The sequence below is a fragment of the Oncorhynchus kisutch genome, linkage group LG3, assembly GCF_002021735.2.
Source record: "Oncorhynchus kisutch isolate 150728-3 linkage group LG3, Okis_V2, whole genome shotgun sequence".
In the NCBI taxonomy this organism is placed as follows: domain Eukaryota; kingdom Metazoa; phylum Chordata; class Actinopteri; order Salmoniformes; family Salmonidae; genus Oncorhynchus; species Oncorhynchus kisutch.
In genome coordinates, this window is record NC_034176.2 from 2093567 (window position 1) to 2113763 (window position 20197).

The 20197-nt window shown below is 45.0% G+C and overlaps 1 protein-coding gene across 1 annotated transcript in view; it reads left to right on the forward strand.

The window, feature by feature from the left end:
- LOC109880156 (atrial natriuretic peptide receptor 3-like) overlaps window positions 1-18928 on the forward strand; it is a 91005-nt gene extending 72077 nt beyond the window's left edge. Inside the window, exons 4-8 of the mRNA XM_031816561.1 lie at window positions 6837-6972; window positions 9780-9874; window positions 14775-14895; window positions 17390-17474; window positions 18248-18928. Of these exons, the coding sequence (XP_031672421.1) occupies window positions 6837-6972; window positions 9780-9874; window positions 14775-14895; window positions 17390-17474; window positions 18248-18359 (549 nt within the window). The 3' untranslated portion in view covers window positions 18360-18928. The remainder of the gene's footprint in view (window positions 1-6836; window positions 6973-9779; window positions 9875-14774; window positions 14896-17389; window positions 17475-18247) is intronic.
- The last annotated feature ends 1269 nt before the right edge of the window (window positions 18929-20197 follow it).

Consider the following 20197-nt stretch of genomic DNA (forward strand, 5'->3'; position numbering starts at 1 on the left):
GAAAGGCATCTTCATCCATGTTTGGTTGATTTTCTTCATGTATGAAAGGCATCTTCATCCACATTTGGTTGATTTTCTTCATGTATAAAAGGCATCTTCATCCACGTTTGGTTGATTTTCTTCATGTATGAAAGGCATCTTCATCCATGTTTGGTTGATTTTCTTCATGTATGAAAGGCATCTTCATCCATGTTTGGTTGATTTTCTTCATGTATAAAAGTGTTTTACAGTTTTTTCTTATGTATTTTTAATATTTTTAATCTCAATTTCCATCTTCGGACTGAACATACTCTCCTGCAACCCGCCTCACCCAATGCGGTATGGATTCGCTATTTGTTATACTTTAGAACCGTAACTTTCATCAGTGCCAGCCAGCTAACTAGCTACTAGATAGTAGTCAGTTAGCCACATCACCGTTAACTTGGACATCAGCCAGCCTCAGCCTGTGCACAGCGTGATATCAATCCAGAGAATATCGGACTGCTTTTTCTCTCCGGATTTACTGCAAGCTCTGAACCTTCACTCTGGATCATCGCAGCTAGCTATCTGCTATCCGAGTGGCTACTCCTGGCTAACGTCTCTGTCCCGAAGCAAGCACCAGTTAGCCTGGAGCTAGGCCCATCTTCCGGCTAGCCGAAGAGATCCATCAGACAATTCCTGGGCTTCAATATCTCTTTTGCCAAGTGGCCCGTACCCTCTGCTGCTGATACAGAGCCCCGCCGATCCATCACGACTGGTCTGCCGACGTAACTGTCCGAGGATGTTTCAACAGGCTCTCCCGTTGCGACGTCACTCTGAGGCCCATCTGCCAGCCCCGGCCTGCTAGCTGTCTGAATTGCCGTGCCTCCAGCTCGCCTAGCTACTCACTGGACCCTATGATCACTCGGCTATGCATGCCTCTCCCTAATGTCAATGTGTCGTGTCCATTGCTGTTTTGGTTAGTGATGATTGTCTTATTTCACTGGAGAGCCTCCAGCCCTGCTCAATATCCCTTAGCTAGACCTTTTGTTTCACCTCCCACACATGCGGTGACCTCACCTGGTCTAAATGATGTCTCTAGAGACCAAACCCCTCTCATCATCACTCAACGCCTAGGTTTACCTCCACTGTACTCACATCCTACCATACCCTTGTCTGTACATTATGCCTTGAATCTATTCTTCCTCACCCAGAAATCTGCTCCCTTTTCTCTGTTCCGAACACACTAGACGACCAGTTCTTTTAGCCTTTAGCCGTACCATTATCCTATTCCTCATTTTTTCCTCTGGTGATGTAGAGGTTAACCCAGGCCCTGCAGCCCCCAACATCACTCCAATTTCCCGTGCCGCTCTCATCTGTTGACTTCTGTAACCGTAAAAGCATTGGTTTCATGCATGTTAACATTAGAAGCCTCCTCCCTAACTTTGTTTTATTCACTGCTTTAGCACACCAACCCTGATGTCCTTGCCGTGTGTGAATCCTGGCTTAGGAAGGCCACCAAAAATCCTGAAATTTCCATCCATAATAATATAATTTACCAACAAGATAGAACTGCAGAGTTCTGTCAAACTATCCAGGTCTGTGCCCAAACAATTCAAGCTTCTACTTTTAGAAATCCACCTTTCCAGAAACATGTCTCTCACCGTTGCCACTTGTCAAAGACCCCCCTCACCCCCCAGCTGTACCCTGGACACCATACTGTATGTGAATATCTTCAGAGTTTGTACTGTTAGGTGACCTAAACTGGGACATGATTAACATCCCGGCTGCCCTACAATCTAAGCTAGATGCCCTCAATCTCACACAATTATCAAGGAACCTACTAGGTACAATCCCAAATCCGTAAACATGGGCACCCTCATAGATATCATCCTGACCAAACTGCCCTCTAAATACACCTCTGCTGTCTTCAACCAGGATCTCAGCGATCACTGCCTCATTGCCTGCGTCCGTTATTGGTCAGCGGTAAAACGACCACCCCTCATTACTGTCAAACGCTCTAAAACACTTCTATTTTTTTTACACCCCCTTTTTCTCCCCAATTTCGTGGTATCCAATTGCTGGTAGTTACTGTCTTGTATCATTGCTGCAACTCCCGCACGGACTCGGGAGAGGCAAAGGTCGAGAGCCATCTGTCCTTCGAAACACAACCCAACCAAGCCGCACTGCTTCTTAACACAGCGCGCATCCAACCCAGAAGCCAGCCGCACCAATGTGTCAGAGGAAACACCGTACACCTAGCGACCTGGTCAGCTTGCACTGCGTCTGGCCCGCCACAGGAGTCGCTAGCGTGCAATGCGAACCCAGAGTCTCTGGTGGCACAGCTAGCACTGCGATGCAGAGCCACCCGAGAAGCTCCTAAAACACTTCTGCGTGCAGTCCTTTCTAATCGACCTGGCCCGGTTATCCTGGAAGGACATTGAGCTCATCCCGTCAGTAGAGGATGCCTGGTTGTTCTTTAAAAGTGCTTTCCTCACCATCTTAAATGAGCATGCCCCATTCAAAAATGTTGAACTAAGAGCAGATACAGCCCTTGGTTCACTCCAGACTTGACTGCCTTCGACCAGCACAAAAACACCCTGTGGCTTTCTGCATTAGCATCAAATAGCCCCACATTATGCAACTTTTCAGGGAAGTCAGTAACCAATATACTCAGTCAGTTAGGAAATCTAAGGCTAGCTTTTTCAAACAGACATTTGCTTCCTGTAGCACAAATTCCCAAAAGTTTTGGACACTGTAAAGTCCATGGAGAACAAGAGCATCTCCTCCCAGCTGCCCACTGCACTGAGGCTAGGAAACACTGTCACCATTGAAAAATCTACTATAATAGATCATTTCAATAAGCATTTTTCTACGGCTCCCCTTGCTTTCCACCTGGCTGCCCCTACCCCGGCCAACACCTCAGCACCCCCTGCAGCAACATGCCCAACCCCCCCCCCCCCCCCCCACTTCTCCTTCACCCAAATCCAGATAGCTGATATTCTGAAAGAGCTGAAAAATCTGGACCCCTAAAAATCAGCTGGACTAGACAATCTGGACCCTCTCTTTCTAAAATGATCCACCGAAATTGTTGCAACCCCTATTACTAGCCTATTCAACCGCTCTTGTGTATCGTCTGAGATCCCCAAAGATTGTAAAGCTGCCGCGATCATCCCCCTCTTCAAAGGGGGAGACACTCTAGACCCAAACTGTTACAGACCTATATCTATCCTACCCTGTCTTTCTATGGTCTTCGAAAGCCAAGTCAACAAACAGATCACTGACTATTTCGAATCCCACTGTACCGTCTCCGCTACACAATCTGGTTTCCGAGCTGGTCATGGGTGCACTCAGCCACGCTCAAGGTCCTAAACGATATCATAACCGCCATTGATTAAAGACAGTACTGTGCAGCCGTCTTCATCGACCTGGCCGAGGCTTTCAACTTGGTCAATCACCGCATTCTTATCGGCAGACTCAGCAGCCTTGGTTTCCTCGTCTGGTTCACCAACTACTTGTCAGATAGAGTTCAGTGTGTCAAATCGGAGGGCCTGTTGTCTGGACCTCTGGCAGTCTCTATGGGGGTGCCATAGGGTTAAATTCTTGGCCTGACTCTTTTCTCTCTATATATCAATTATGTCGCTCTTGCAGCTGGTGACTCTCTGATCCACCTCCAAGCTGATGACACATTCTGTATACATCTGGCCCTTCAATGGACACTGTGCTAACAAACCTACCAATGAGCTTCAGCGCCATACAACTCTCCTTCCGTGGACTCCAACTGCTTTTAATTGCTAGTAAAACTAAGTGCATGCTCTTCAACCAATTGCTGCCTGCACCCTCCCGCCCGACTAGCATCGCTACTCTGGACGGTTCTGACTTAGAAAATACAAATACCTACAGTAGGTGTCTGGTTAGACTGTAAACACTCCTTCCAGACTCAAATTAAGCATCTCCAATCCAAAATGAAATCTAGAATCGGCTTCCTATTTTGTCACCCAAGCCACATATAGTACGACCTGTATGCTCTCATTGGCTGGCCCTCACTACATATCTGTCGCCAAACCCACTGGTTCCAGGTCATCTATATGTCTATGCTAGGTAAAGCCCGCCTTATCTCAGCTCACTGGTCACCATAGCAACACCCACCCGTAGCACACGCTCAGGCAGGTATATCTCACTGGTCATCCCCAAAGCCAACACTTCCTTTGGCCGCCTTTCCTTCCAGTTCTCTGCTGCCAATGACTGGAACAAAAATTGCAAAAATCGCTGAAGCTGGAGACCCATACCTCCCTCTCTAACTTTAAGCATCAGCTGTCTGAGCAGCTTATCGATCACTGTACCTGTACACAGCCAATCTGTAAATAGCCAATCCATCTACCTCATCCCCATATTGTTATTTATACTCTTGCTCTTTTGCACCCCAGTATCTCTACTTGCACATCATCATCTGCACATCTATCACTCCAGTATTAATGCTAAGTTGTAATTATTTTCACCTCTAGGGCCTATTTATTGCCTACCTCCCTAGTCTTCTACACTGTACATATATATTTATATTTTTCTTTCTATTGTGTTATTGACTGTACTTTTGTTTATGTGTAACTCTGTTGTTGTCTGTGTCTCACTGCTTTGCTTTATCTTGGCCAGGTCGCAGTTGTAAATGAGAACTTGTTCTCAACTAGCCTACCTGGTTAAATAAAGGTGTTCTCAACTGGCCTACCTGGTTAAATAAAGGTGTTCTCAACTGGCCTACCTGGTTAAATAAAGGTGTTCTCAACTGGCCTACCTGGTTAAATAAAGGTGTTCTCAACTGGCCTACCTGGTTAAATAAAGGTGTTCTCAACTGGCCTACCTGGTTAAATAAAGGTGTTCTCAACTGGCCTACCTGGTTAAATAAAGGTGTTCTCAACTAGCCTACCTGGTTAAATAAAGGTGTTCTCAACTGGCCTACCTGGTTAAATAAAGGTGTTCTCAACTGGCCTACCTGGTTAAATAAAGGTGTTCTCAACTAGCCTACCTGGTTAAATAAAGGTGTTCTCAACTGGCCTACCTGGTTAAATAAAGGTGTTCTCAACTAGCCTACCTGGTTAAATAAAGGTGTTCTCAACTGGCCTACCTGGTTAAATAAAGGTGTTCTCAACTAGCCTACCTGGTTAAATAAAGGTGTTCTCAACTAGCCTACCTGGTTAAATAAAGGTGTTCTCAACTGGCCTACCTGGTTAAATAAAGGTGTTCTCAACTAGCCTACCTGGTTAAATAAAGGTGTTCTCAACTAGCCTACCTGGTTAAATAAAGGTGGAAATATATATATATATATATAAATATTACTGAAAGGAAGTAAAGACACATAATTACAGTTGATTAAAGAGAACATTGTTTTAGAAAACTGATTACTGTGTTGGAAAATGGAGGCTTGGTTCCTCCATGAATCATCTGGCTTAGAGGAGACCACGTAGAACGAGGTAGAACATGTTGTTGTGCCCCATTAGAACGCAGCATACAGGTCTTCTACAGGACCACGCTATGAGATGGGTATCACACCCAATGACGCACTGTGTCTAAGTGGAATGGAAAACATTTCAATATCTTTTTCTTTTCTTTTTTTGAAAACAAATATAGACCAAATTGTTTGTTTAGTAAGAGACTGTGTATGCGGAGTAACTCATTATTTTTCTAGACTGTGATTTTCTGTGGTGTTTCATGACTGATATGGTAAGCAGTGCTCATTTTGTTTCCACAAACACAAAACAGAAATCAGGCTGAAATAATCACAGTGTTCCTTTGTTAATGACGTAGAAGATCATACAACTCTATGATACTAGACATTACTAACCGATACCCCCTCTATATAGCCCTGTTATTGTTATGTTATTGTGTTACTTTTTATTATTTTTAAAACTTTATTTGGTCAATATTTTCTTAACTCAACTGCGCTGTTGGTTAAGGGCTTGTAAGTCAGCATTTCACAGTAAGGTGTCACGACTTCCGCCGAAGTTGGCTCCCCTGCCTGTTCGGGCGGTGCTCGGCAGTCGTCGTCACCGTCCTACTAGCCGCTACCGATCCCTTTTTCGTTTGTCTGTTGGTTTTGTCTTATTAGTTTCACCCGTGTGTATTTTAGTTTAATTAGCTTCCCTATATGTAGTAGTTTGACCTGCCCTTGTTTTGTGCGGGATTGTTTTTTTGTTACTCAGTTGGTTGTGGTTTCATGTTTGTATTCTCCGGACTGTTTGGTCCTGTGTTTGGGCTGGTCTGTTTTATGCGCCCTGTATGTTGGCGTGACCGTTTTTTGGCCGGAGAATAAATCACGATTTACTGAACCCTGCTCTCTGCGCCTGATTCCAACCCACCACTCCTAGAAGGTTGTGACATAAGGTCTACACCTGTTGTATTCGGCGCATGTGACAAATAAAGTTCGATTTGATTTGAATCATCATTCTGAGATGTTACGTATGCATTGGAATTCAGTGTTTCCCCTGCCATCACCAGACTGGGGCGGGGACGACCTCTTCTGTACCTTACCCTACCATCCTCTGTTATCAGCTCTCCTTCCTCCCATCATCCCCCCTCCCTCCCTCCATTCAATAAATTGCCAAATTAGTTGTTGGCAGTTGCCTTGACAACCTGAGTAAAGAGGAAGGAATCCATCTAAGAGACTTTGCATCTGGGTCCAATGTTTTCTTCTCATGAATCACTCTAAAGTATTTGAAGGCCAGAGACCCACTGCAAGACAACACCGTGTTTATATAGTATGAAAGGACTATTTGGTTTCTGTTTTGGTTTCTTTATTTAAGTGATGAATCTGTCATTCATTCATTAGTTTCATCCCTATCTTCATGTATTATTACGATTCTAATATTACTGTTGTTTTCCTCCAGATCAACATGTTTGTGGAAGGGTTCCATGATGCATTGCTGCTGTACGCCCTGGCGTTGCACGAAGCCATCAGGAACGGCCTCACCAAGAAGGACGGAGCAGAGATCACCTATCGTATGTGGAACAGAACATTTGAAGGTAAAAAAACAAAAACCCTCTGCTCATTATTCAACCTATGTCCCAATGTCACCCTATTCCTTACACAGTGAGATACGTGTCCCAATGTCACCCTATTCCTTACACAGTGAGATACGTGTCCCAATGTCACCCTATTCCTTACACAGTGAGATACGTGTCCCAATGTCACCCTATTCCTTACACAGTGAGATACGTGTCCCAATGTCACCCTATTCCTTACACAGTGAGACACGTGTCCCAATGTCACCCTATTCCTTACACAGTGAGATACGTGTCCCAATGTCACCCTATTCCTTACACAGTGAGATACGTGTCCCAATGTCACCCTATTCCTTACACAGTGAGATACGTGTCCCAATGGCACCCTATTCCTTACACAGTGAGATACGTGTCCCAATGGCACCCTATTCCTTACACAGTGAGATACGTGTCCCAATGGCACCCTATTCCTTACACAGTGAGATACGTGTCCCAATGGCACCCTATTCCTTACACAGTGAGATACGTGTCCCAATGGCACCATATTCCTTACACAGTGAGATACGTGTCCCAATGGCACCCTATTCCTTACACAGTGAGATACGTGTCCCAATGGCACCCTATTCCTTACACAGTGAGATACGTGTCCCAATGGCATCCTATTCCTTACACAGTGAGATACGTGTCCCAATGGCACCCTATTCCTTACACAGTGAGATACGTGTCCCAATGGCACCCTATTCCTTACACAGTGAGATACGTGTTCCACTGGCACCCTATTCCTTACACAGTGAGATACGTGTCCCAATGGCACCCTATTCCTTACACAGTGAGATACGTGTCCCAATGGCACCCTATTCCTTACACAGTGAGATACGTGTCCCAATGGCACCCTATTCCTTACACAGTGAGATACGTGTCCCAATGGCACCCTATTCCTTACACAGTGAGATACGTGTCCCAATGGCACCCTATTCCTTACACAGTGAGATACATGTCCCAATGGCACCCTATTCCTTACACAGGGATTCTGTCTCAGTGTAATAAAGAGTGGAGTGAGCAGCCAGTGCAGCATTCTGTCTCTCCAGACCTGTTAACCAGAAAGTCATATCCCCAGACCTGTTAACCAAAAAGTCATATCCCCAGACCTGTTAACCAGAAAGTCATATCCCCAGACCTGTTAACCAGAAAGTCATTTCCCCAGACCTGTTAACCAGAAAGTCATATCCCCAGACCTGTTAACCAGAAAGTCATATCCCCAGACCTGTTAACCAGAAAGTCATATCCCCAGACCTGTTAACCAGAAAGTCATATCCCCAGACCTGTTAACCAGAAAGTCATATCCCCAGACCTGTTAACCAGAAAGTCATATCCCCAGAGCTGTTAACCAGAAAGTCATATCCCCAGAGCTGTTAACCAGAAAGTCATATCCCCAGACCTGTTAACCAGAAAGTCATATCCCCAGACCTGTTAACCAGAAAGTCATATCCCCAGACCTGTTAACCAGAAAGTCATATCCCCAGAGCTGTTAACCAGAAAGTCATATCCCCAGACCTGTTAACCAGAAAGTCATATCCCCAGACCTGTTAACCAGAAAGTCATATCCCTAGACCTGTTAACCAAAAAGTCATATCCCCAGACCTGTTAACCAGAAAGTCATATCCCCAGACCTGTTAACCAAAAAGTCATATCCCCAGACCTGTTAACCAGAAAGTCATATCCCCAGACCTGTTAACCAGAAAGTCATATCCCCAGACCTGTTAACCAGAAAGTCATTTCCCCAGACCTGTTAACCAGAAAGTCATATCCCCAGACCTGTTAACCAGAAAGTCATAACCAGAAAGTCATATCCCCAGACCTGTTAACCAGAAAGTCATATCCCCAGACCTGTTAACCAGAAAGTCATATCCCCAGACCTGTTAACCAGAAAGTCATATCCCCAGACCTGTTAACCAGAAAGTCATATCCCCAGAGCTGTTAACCAGAAAGTCATATCCCCAGACCTGTTAACCAGAAAGTCATATCCCCAGACCTGTTAACCAGAAAGTCATATCCCCAGACCTGTTAACCAAAAAGTCATATCCCCAGACCTGTTAACCAGAAAGTCATATCCCCAGACCTGTTAACCAGAAAGTCATATCCCCAGACCTGTTAACCAAAAAGTCATATCCCCAGACCTGTTAAACAAAAAGTCATATCCCCAGACCTGTTAACCAGAAAGTCATATCCCCAGACCTGTTAACCAGAAAGTCATATCCCCAGACCTGTTAACCAGAAAACTGTTGAAATCCCCCAGCTTTCCTTTGCAGAATGTGTGTAGGATTGCAGCACCAGAATATCTCCTCAAGACAACAGAATATGAAAGCTAAACTACAATTAATGTGTTGTCTAATTGGAGGGGGATGAGTCAGAGGCAACACTGACTACAGTGTTGCCTTACATCTGCAATGATTAGATTGCAGTCGCAGAGCACATGTCCACTGGACAAACCGGTGAAGAGGCCAAACCGCCACATTGCCAGATCTTAAATAACGATGTTTTGATCAGTAGGAATTGTCAAGAACAGGGTCATATTTTCTTGTTAATAGAAATAATATTTTTTAAATGCCAAACATTTGGGAACACAGGCGGAGGGATTAAATGAAATTTCTAGTAGGGCCTGCCAACACAAACGGCGGGAGGAGAGATGGGATTTCCTGTTATATTGGCCGGTGATGGAATTTCTCCACTCCGCTCTCTGTTCTCTGTTTTCCTTGGAATGTTGGGCTCTTGTAGCTAATTAATTCTGCCATTCTTTGCATGCCGCTGGTCCTCTGGTCGCTGGGCAGGCATCGCAGGCCAGGTGTCTATGGACTTCAACGGGGACAGATACGGAGACTTCTCTGTGATGAGCATGACAAACACAGAGGCAGGCACCTATGAGGTAAGAACAGAGCCTCAACCTAATCCTGAACCTCCTGCACGGCTCTTGATCAGGGCCGTCATTCATAGAGCTTCCCAGAGAAGGAGTGGTGATCTAGGATCAGGTCATAAAGAGTCTCTCAGTAGGAGTGCTGATCTAGGATCAGGTCATGAAGAGTCTCTCAGTAGGAGTGTTGATCTAGGATCAGGTCATAAAGAGTCTCTCAGTAGGAGTGGTGATCTAGGATCAGGTCATAAAGAGTCTCTCAGTAGGAGTGCTGATCTAGGATCAGGTCATGAAGAGTCTCTCAGTAGGAGTGGTGATCTAGGATGAGGTCATAAAGAGTCTCTCAGTAGGAGTGGTGATCTAGGATCAGGTCATGAAGAGTCTCTCAGTAGGAGTGGTGATCTAGGATCAGGTCATGAAGAGTCTCTCAGTAGGAGTGGTGATCTAGGATCAGGTCATAAAGAGTCTCTCAGTAGGAGTGCTGATCTAGGATCAGGTCATGAAGAGTCTCAGTAGGAGTGGTGATCTAGGATCAGGTCATGAAGAGTCTCTCAGTAGGAGAGCTGATCTAGGATCAGGTCATAAAGAGTCTCTCAGTAGGAGTGGTGATCTAGGATCAGGTCATGAAGAGTCTCTCAGTAGGAGTGGTGATCTAGGATCAGGTCATGAAGAGTCTCTCAGTAGGAGTGGTGATCTAGGATGAGGTCATAAAGAGTCTCTCAGTAGGAGTGGTGATCTAGGATCAGGTCATGAAGAGTCTCTCAGTAGGAGTGGTGATAAAGAGTCTCTCAGTAGGAGTGGTGATCTAGGATCAGGTCATGAAGAGTCTCTCAGTAGGAGTGGTGATCTAGGATCAGGTCATAAAGAGTCTCTCAGTAGGAGTGGTGATCTAGGATCAGGTCATGAAGAGTCTCTCAGTAGGAGTGCTGATCTAGGATCAGGTCATAAAGAGTCTCTCAGTAGGAGTGGTGATCTAGGATCAGGTCATAAAGAGTCTCTCAGTAGGAGTGGTGATCTAGGATGAGGTCATAAAGAGTCTCTCAGTAGGAGTGCTGATCTAGGATCAGTCATAAAGAGTCTCTCAGTAGGAGTGCTGATCTAGGATCAGGTCATAAAGAGTCTCTCAGTAGGAGTGGTGATCTAGGATCAGGTCATAAAGAGTCTCTCAGTAGGAGTGGTGATCTAGGATTTAGGTCATAAAGAGTCTCTCAGTAGGAGTGGTGATCTAGGATCAGGTCATAAAGAGTCTCTCAGTAGGAGTGCTGATCTAGGATCAGGTCATGAAGAGTCTCTCAGTAGGAGTGTTGATCTAGGATCAGGTCATAAAGAGTCTCTCAGTAGGAGTGCTGATCTAGGATCAGGTCATGAAGAGTCTCTCAGTAGGAGTGTTGATCTAGGATCAGGTCATAAAGAGTCTCTCAGTAGGAGTGGTGATCTAGGATCAGGTCATGAAGAGTCTCTCAGTAGGAGTGCTGATCTAGGATCAGGTCATAAAGAGTCTCTCAGTAGGAGTGGTGATCTAGGATCAGGTCATGAAGAGTCTCTCAGTAGGAGTGGTGATCTAGGATCAGGTCATAAAGAGTCTCTCAGTAGGAGTGGTGATCTAGGATCAGGTCATGAAGAGTCTCTCAGTAGGACTGCTGATCTAGGATCAGGTCATAAAGAGTCTCTCAGTAGGACTGCTGATCTAGGATCAGGTCATGAAGAGTCTCTCAGTAGGACTGCTGATCTAGGATCAGGTCATGAAGAGTCTCTCAGTAGGACTGCTGATCTAGGATCAGGTCATAAAGAGTCTCTCAGTAGGACTGCTGATCTAGGATCAGGTCATAAAGAGTCTCTCAGTAGGAGTGCTGATCTAGGATCAGGTCATAAAGAGTCTCTCAGTAGGAGTGCTGATCTAGGATCAGGTCATGAAGAGTCTCTCAGTAGGAGTGGTGATCTAGGATCAGGTCATAAAGAGTCTCTCAGTAGGACTGCTGATCTAGGATCAGGTCATAAAGAGTCTCTCAGTAGGAGTGGTGATCTAGGATCAGGTCATAAAGAGTCTCTCAGTAGGAGTGGTGATCTAGGATCAGGTCATAAAGAGTCTCTCAGTAGGAGTGCTGATCTAGGATCAGGTCATGAAGAGTCTCTCAGTAGGAGTGGTGATCTAGGATCAGGTCATAAAGAGTCTCTCAGTAGGAGTGCTGATCTAGGATCAGGTCATGAAGAGTCTCTCAGTAGGAGTGCTGATCTAGGATCAGGTCATAAAGAGTCTCTCAGTAGGACTGCTGATCTAGGATCAGGTCATGAAGAGTCTCTCAGTAGGACTGCTGATCTAGGATCAGGTCATAAAGAGTCTCTCAGTAGGACTGCTGATCTAGGATCAGGTCATAAAGAGTCTCTCAGTAGGAGTGGTGATCTAGGATCAGGTCATAAAGAGTCTCTCAGTAGGAGTGGTGATCTAGGATCAGGTCATAAAGAGTCTCTCAGTAGGACTGCTGATCTAGGATCAGGTCATAAAGAGTCTCTCAGTAGGAGTGCTGATCTAGGATCAGGTCATAAAGAGTCTCTCAGTAGGACTGCTGATCTAGGATCAGGTCATGAAGAGTCTCTCAGTAGGAGTGCTGATCTAGGATCAGGTCATAAAGAGTCTCTCAGTAGGACTGCTGATCTAGGATCAGGTCATAAAGAGTCTCTCAGTAGGAGTGCTGATCTAGGATCAGGTCATGAAGAGTCTCTCAGTAGGAGTGCTGATCTAGGATCAGGTCATAAAGAGTCTCTCAGTAGGAGTGCTGATCTAGGATCAGGTCATAAAGAGTCTCTCAGTAGGACTGCTGATCTAGGATCAGGTCATGAAGAGTCTCTCAGTAGGAGTGCTGATCTAGGATCAGGTCATAAAGAGTCTCTCAGTAGGAGTGGTGATAAAGAGTCTCTCAGTAGGACTGCTGATCTAGGATCAGGTCCCACCTGTCTATGTGATTGTATTAATAATGATAATCTAAAAAGCAAACCGACCCTATACCTATGATGTAAGAACAGATAACTTCAACCTAATCCTTTAACCTAGATCAGACTCTTTATGACCTGATCCTAGATCACCACTCCAGTGATCCGACGGGTTTAAACCATATACTGCCATTTGTCATGTCAAATGCCCCCTTATAGATTCTCTTGTAATGTAACTGGGAATCAAATTGGTATGCAAATACTCCAATATTTCACAATAATCCTTCGCAATCGCGAGGGCCGTCTTTTGCATCCCCCTATGTTCCAAATGTGTGATCCGTACCCTATCCATGTCATAGATAGTAATGGTTTGAAAGAAATTCCAAGATATTACATTTAGATTTGAAATACACATGACCAGGCAACTCCTTTTTTTCTAGATTTACAATTTAGGTCAGCAATGTTGGCCTCTGGAGTCCCTTGGGAAACCCAACTACCGAACCATCTAATGATGGAATTTAAAAAGAAATTATCTGGGCTTCCGAAAGGACTGATCTCCATAGTATATAAACCCTGTAGCACTTTTCCTGGAGTCAATGCTCAAAAGCGAGTGGAATGTGATTCGTGTTTTTCATAATTTCATAGTTAATAAAGATAATTTCCCCAAAAAACTTGCCAGTGTTTCTATGTCGAACAGGTGTGTTATATTTCAGTCTTCTGTGACGTATATAAAGTATAATATTGGGATGCAAACTCAAAATGTAATACATTTCAACTCTATATCTGACATAGTCCCCAGAACCATGTGTGTGAGGTGTATAAGGTGATTTGTTTGAGACTACCAATAAACACTGTGTGACCCTGATTTAGTCCACTGCAGTAGAAGGTTAAAGAACTCTGTGTGACCCTGATATAGCCCACTGCAGTAGAAGGTTAAAGAACTCTGTGTGACCCTGATTTAGCCCACTGCAGTAGAAGGTTAAAGAACTCTGTGTGACCCTGATTTAGTCCACTGCAGTAGAAGGTTAAAGAACTCGTGTGTGACCCTGATTTAGCCCACTGCAGTAGAAGGTTAAAGAACTCTGTGTGACCCTGATTTAGTCCACTGCAGTAGAAGGTTAAAGAACTCGTGTGTGACCCTGATTTAGCCCACTGCAGTAGAAGCCTAATTGGAACAGAATATGGAAAAATATGACCTTGGAATGGGATGGGGGAATGGGATGGGGCGTTGGGGGAATGGGATGGGGCGTTGGAGGAATGGGATGGGGCGTTGGGGAAATGGGATGGGGCGTTGGGGGAATGGGATGTGGCGTTGGGGAAATGGGATGAGGGGTTTGGGGAAATGGGATGAGGGGTTGGGGGAAATGGGATGAGGGGTTGGGGGAAATGGGATGAGGGGTTGGGGGAAATGGGATGAGGGGTTGGGGGAAATGGGATGAGGGGTTGGGGGAAATGGGATGAGGGGTTTGGGAAATGGGATGGGGGGGTTGGGGGAAATGGGATGAGGGGTTGGGGGACTGGAATGGGACGCAGGGGGAATGGGATGAGGGGTTGGGGGACTGGGATGGGACGTTGGGGGAATGGGATGGGGCGTTGGAAGAATAGGATTGGACGTTGGGGGAATGGGGGGGTTGGGGGACTGGGATGAGGGGTTGGGGGAAATGGGATGAGGGGTTGGGGGAATGGGATGTGACGTTGGGGGAATGGGATGAGGGGTTGGAGGAAATGGGATGAGGGGTTGGGGGAATGGGATGGGACGTTGGGGGAATGGGATGGGACCCTGGGGGGAATGGGATGGGATCACTTCTTTCAGTTTCTTTGCGTGCTGTGTTTATTGTTACTGATTCTGTAATATGATCTTAATGATCTTTATATTTATGGACCTTTTTTTGAGTTGCAGCCAACAGGAAAATGCTAACAGAGTATGAGATTGACTGTCCTTGTTTCAGAGGTCTGTAGCTAACTACTTTGGTGTTTGTGTTTTCAGACAGTGTGTAACTACTTTGGTGTGAACGAGAGTTTCCAGATGCTTCCGGTGTTCAACCCTGAACTCTTCACACTGAAAGGACGGCACAGAGTGCACCACACAGACCTGCCAGACAAATCATGTAAATTATCTCTAATATATAGGGACAAGAAAAACTATGTGAACCTTTTGGAATTACCTGGATTTCTGCATAAATTGGTCATAAAATTTGATCTGACCTTCATCTTAGTCACGAAAATAGACAAAAACACAGTGTGCTTAAACTAATAAGACACAAATGATTGTGTATGTCTCCACCACTACACGCACCAACAAACAGACCTGTCCTGTTCTCTCTGTCTCCACCAACAAACATACCTGTCCTGTTCTCTCTGTCTCCACCAACAAACAGACCTGTCCTGTTCTCTCTGTCTCCACTAACAAACAGACCTGTCCTGTTCTCTCTGTCTCCACCAACAAACAGACCTGTCCTGTTCTCTCTGTCTCCACTAACAAACAGACCTGTTCTGTTCTCTCTGTCTCCACCAACAAACACAGACCTGTCCTGTTCTCTCTGTCTCCACCAACAAACAGACCTGTCCTGTTCTCTCTGTCTCCACTAACAAACATACCTGTCCTGTTCTCTCTGTCTCCACCAACAAACACAGACCTGTCCTGTTCTCTCTGTCTCCACCAACAAACAGACCTGTCCTGTTCTCTCTGTCTCCACCAACAAACAGACCTGTCCTGTTTTCTCTGTCTCCACCAACAAACACAGACCTGTCCTGTTCTCTCTGTCTCCACCAACAAACACAGACCTGTCCTGTTCTCTCTGTCTCCACTAACAAACAGACCTGTCTGACACATCATGTAAATTATCTCCACAGCTTCTGTCTCTGTCTCCACACATCAAACCATGAGATTGAAACACCCCAAGTTTTGTCTCAGATGTTTAATGTAGGGGTTCAGTGCAGATGTTCAGGTATTCAGATCTAGCATGCAGGTATTCAGATTTGGCATGCAGGTATTCAGCTCTAGCCTGCAGGTATTCAGCTCTAGCCTGCAGGTATTCAGCTCAAGCATGCAGGTATTCAGATCTAGCATGCAGGTATTCAGATCTAGCATGCAGGTATTCAGATCTAGCATGCAGGTATTCAGATCTAGCCTGCAGGTATTCAGATCTAGCATGCAGGTATTCAGCTCTAGCATGCAGGTATTCAGCTCTAGCATGCAGTTATTCAGCTCTAGCCTGCAGGTATTCAGCTCTAGCATGCAGGTATTCAGATCTAGCATGCAGGTATTCACCTCTAGCATGCAGGTATTCAGATTTGGCATGCAGGTATTCAGCTCTAGCATGCAGGTATTCAGCTCTAGCCTGCAAGTATTCAGCTCTAGCATGCAGGTATTCAGCTCTAGCCTGCAGGTATTCAGCTCTAGCATGCAGGTATTCAGATCTAGCATGCAGGTATTCAGCTCTAGCATGCAGGTATTCAGCTCTAGCATGCAGGTATTCAGCTCTAGCCTGCAGGTATTCAGCTCTAGCCTGCAGGTATTCAGCTCAAGCATGCAGGTATTCAGATCTAGCATGCAGGTATTCAGATCTAGCATGCAGGTATTCAGATCTAGCATGCAGGTATTCAGATCTAGCCTGCAGGTATTCAGATCTAGCATGCAGGTATTCAGCTCTAGCATGCAGGTATTCAGCTCTAGCATGCAGTTATTCAGCTCTAGCCTGCAGGTATTCAGCTCTAGCATGCAGGTATTCAGATCTAGCATGCAGGTATTCACCTCTAGCATGCAGGTATTCAGATTTGGCATGCAGGTATTCAGCTCTAGCATGCAGGTATTCAGCTCTAGCCTGCAAGTATTCAGCTCTAGCATGCAGGTATTCAGCTCTAGCCTGCAGGTATTCAGCTCTAGCATGCAGGTATTCAGATCTAGCATGCAGGTATTCAGCTCTAGCATGCAGGTATTCAGCTCTAGCATGCAGGTATTCAGCTCTAGCCTGCAGGTATTCAGCTCTAGCATGCGGGTATTCAGCTCTAGCATGCAGGTATTCAGCTCTAGCCTGCAGGTATTCAGCTCTAGCATGCAGGTATTCAGCTCTAGCATGCAGGTATTCAGATCTAGCATGCAGGTATTCAGATCTAGCATGCAGGTATTCAGATCTAGCATGCAGGTATTCAGATCTAGCATGCAGGTATTCAGATCTAGCATGCAGGTATTCAGCTCTAGCTTGCAGGTATTCAGATCTGGCATGCAGGTATTCAGATCTAGCATGCAGGTATTCAGATCTAGCATGCAGGTATTCAGATTTGGCATGCAGGTATTCAGCTCTAGCATGCAGGTATTCAGATTTGGCATGCAGGTATTCAGCTCTAGCATGCAGGTATTCAGATCTAGCATGCAGGTATTCAGATCTAGCATGCAGGTATTCAGCTCCGGTTTTCGATATACATTTGAAATCATCCTCCACACGATTGAGCTTGTCTGAGGTAGTCCCCTAAGGGCAGAATACCTGCACACCCCACCTATCTGACACTCCAGACAATCAAGTTAAAAATATAGTGCAACACAGGTGTGTAGCAGAGGTGTCGTTAGCCTAACTAATAGCCTCCGTCTTCCTCTCCGAGCAGGTGGACTAGGAGTATCTGCTGTTACTGGGATCATAGTGGGAGCTCTGCTGGGGACTGCACTGCTCATAGCCTTCTACTTCATCAGGTAAAACAGAATTTCAACCGCTTAAACTGAAAGTTACGTTCAGTGGTGTTTGGCTCATTTCAACTGGATTCGAGCTTCATTTTAACCTCAAAGACAGCACTGATCTATAGGAAAAGCATAATGACTGACAGCTATAGGGGGAATACAGACATGACTGGCTATAGGGGGAATTCAGACATGACATCTATAGGGGGAATACAGACATCTATAGGGGAACACAGACATCTATAGTGGGAATACAGACATCTATAGTGGGAATACAGACATCTATAGGGGGAATACAGACATGACATCTATAGGGGGAATACAGACATGACATCTATAGGGGGAATACAGACATGACAGCTATAGGAATACAGACATGACAGGCTACAGGGGGAATACAGACATGACAGGCTACAGGGGGAATACAGACATAACATCTATAGGGGAATACAGACATCTATAGGGGAATACAGACATCTATAGGGGAATACAGACATCTATAGGGGAATACAGACATCTATAGGGGAATACAGACATCTATAGGGGAATACAGACATCTATAGGGGAATACAGACATCTATAGGGGAATACAGACATCTATAGTGGGAATACAGACATCTATAGTGGGAATACAGACATGACAGCTATAGGGGGAATACAGACATCTATAGTGGGAATACAGACATGACAGCTATACATTAAGCATCAATGTAAACATATATTATTGCCTGGTCTAAATAAAATTGTAATGAATGTGAACTCAAAGCTTTTGTTGTTGTTCCTAACAGGAAGAACTACACCATAACCATTGAGAGACGCTCCGCCAGGGAGGAACATGACATCGGGAAACATCGTCAGTTACGAGAAGATTCTGTCAGATCTACCTTCTCGGCGGCGTAGAGCATCACTGAGTTCGTCTGTGGCTCCTGACGTTTCCGTTCCAGCGAAGCATCATGGGAATGTGACCAAAGACTCGACTGCTGTCAGAGTACTCATGCTATTTAAAGAAAGACATCATGTCATTGTTTTGTGTTTTTAATTTTTTGGTGTTTTAACGTTTTGGAATTTCATTTTTCTCAGGAAAGTTAGCCGTCACAAAGCACCACTTGCATCTCGTCTCTGTAGAAGGATATAGGTGTGTATTCTCCCCTTAAGAGGGCCAGCACGGAAACATTTATAGTCTGTGCAAATTGCTTTTAGTAATTATCAAGACCATAGTAGTATAACACTGCGTAGTTGTTAATGTACAGGACCGTGGGTGTGAATGTATTCAGATAATGGACGCTCTTGTGTCATGAGACTTTGAAAAGGTTTTGGCCTGTTTGTCAGAAAAAAACATTTGCTCTCCACCCTGCTGTGTTTTAGTCAAACCTGAGAGGACTGGTTTTGGTCAGATCAGAGGTAACTAGAATAACAGTGAAGACATCAAAACTATGAAATAACACATATGGAATCATGAAGTAAACAAAAAAGTGTTAAACAAATCAAAAATAGATTTGAGATTCTTCGAAGTATCCACCCTTTGCCTTGATGACAGCTTTCCACACTCTTCTCTCAACCAGCTTCACCTGGAATGCTTTTCCAGCATGCGAGTTCCCACATATCCTGAGCACATGTTGGCTGCTTTTCCTTCACTCTGCGGTCCAACTCATCCCAAACCATCCCAATTGGGTTGAGGTCGGGTGATTGTGGAGGCCAGGTCATTTGATGCAGCACTCCATCACTCTCCTTCTTGGTCACATAGCCCTTACACAGTCTGGAGGTGTGTTGGGTCATTGTCCTGTTGAAAAACAAATGATAGTCCCACTAATCACAAACCAGATGGGATGACGTATCGCTGTGGTAGCCATGCTGGTTAAGTGTGCCTTGAATTCTAAATAAATCACTGACAGTGTCACGAAAAAAGCACCCCCACACCATAACACCTCCTCCTCCATGCTTCACGGTGGGAACCACACATGCGGAGATCATCCGTTCACTTGTTTCTTGGCCCAAGTAAGTCTGTTCTTTTTATTGGTGTCCTTTACTAGTCGTTTCTTTGCAGATATTCGACCATGAATGTCACGACTTCTACCGAAGTCGGGTCCTCTCCTTGTTCGGGCAGCGCTCGGCGGCGTCGTTCTTCTAGCCATCATCAATCCACTTTTCATTTTCCATGTGTTTTGTCTTGTTTTTCCTCACACCTGGTTTCAATTCCCTCAATTACTTGTTGTATATTTAACCCTCTGTCCCCCCCCCATGTCTTTGTGTGGGATTGTTTATTGTAGTGCTTGTGCCCGTTCCCCGTGAGCGCACCACAGGTTATTTTTGTGCCTATTTAGCTAGTTCTGGATGCCGTTGGTTTTGCTTAATACATCTCCGGTTATCACCCAGTTCTGCTCTCCTGCGCCTGACTTCTCTGCTGCCAATTACGCACCCGCTACAATGAAGGCCTAATTCACGCAGTCTCCTCTGATCAGTTGATGTTGAGATGTGTCTGTTATTTGAACTCTGTGAAGCATTTATTTTGGCTGCCATTTCTGAGGCTGGTAACTCTAATGAACTTATCCTCTGCAGCAGAGGTAACTCTGGGTCTTCCTTTCCTGTGGCGGTCCTCGTGAGAGCCAGTTTCATCATAGTGCTTGATGGTATTTGCGACTGAACTTGAAGAAACTTTCAAAGTTCTTCACATTTTCTCTTTGTTTATTTGAGCTGTTCTTGCCATAATATGGACTTGGTATTTTACCAAATATGGCTAT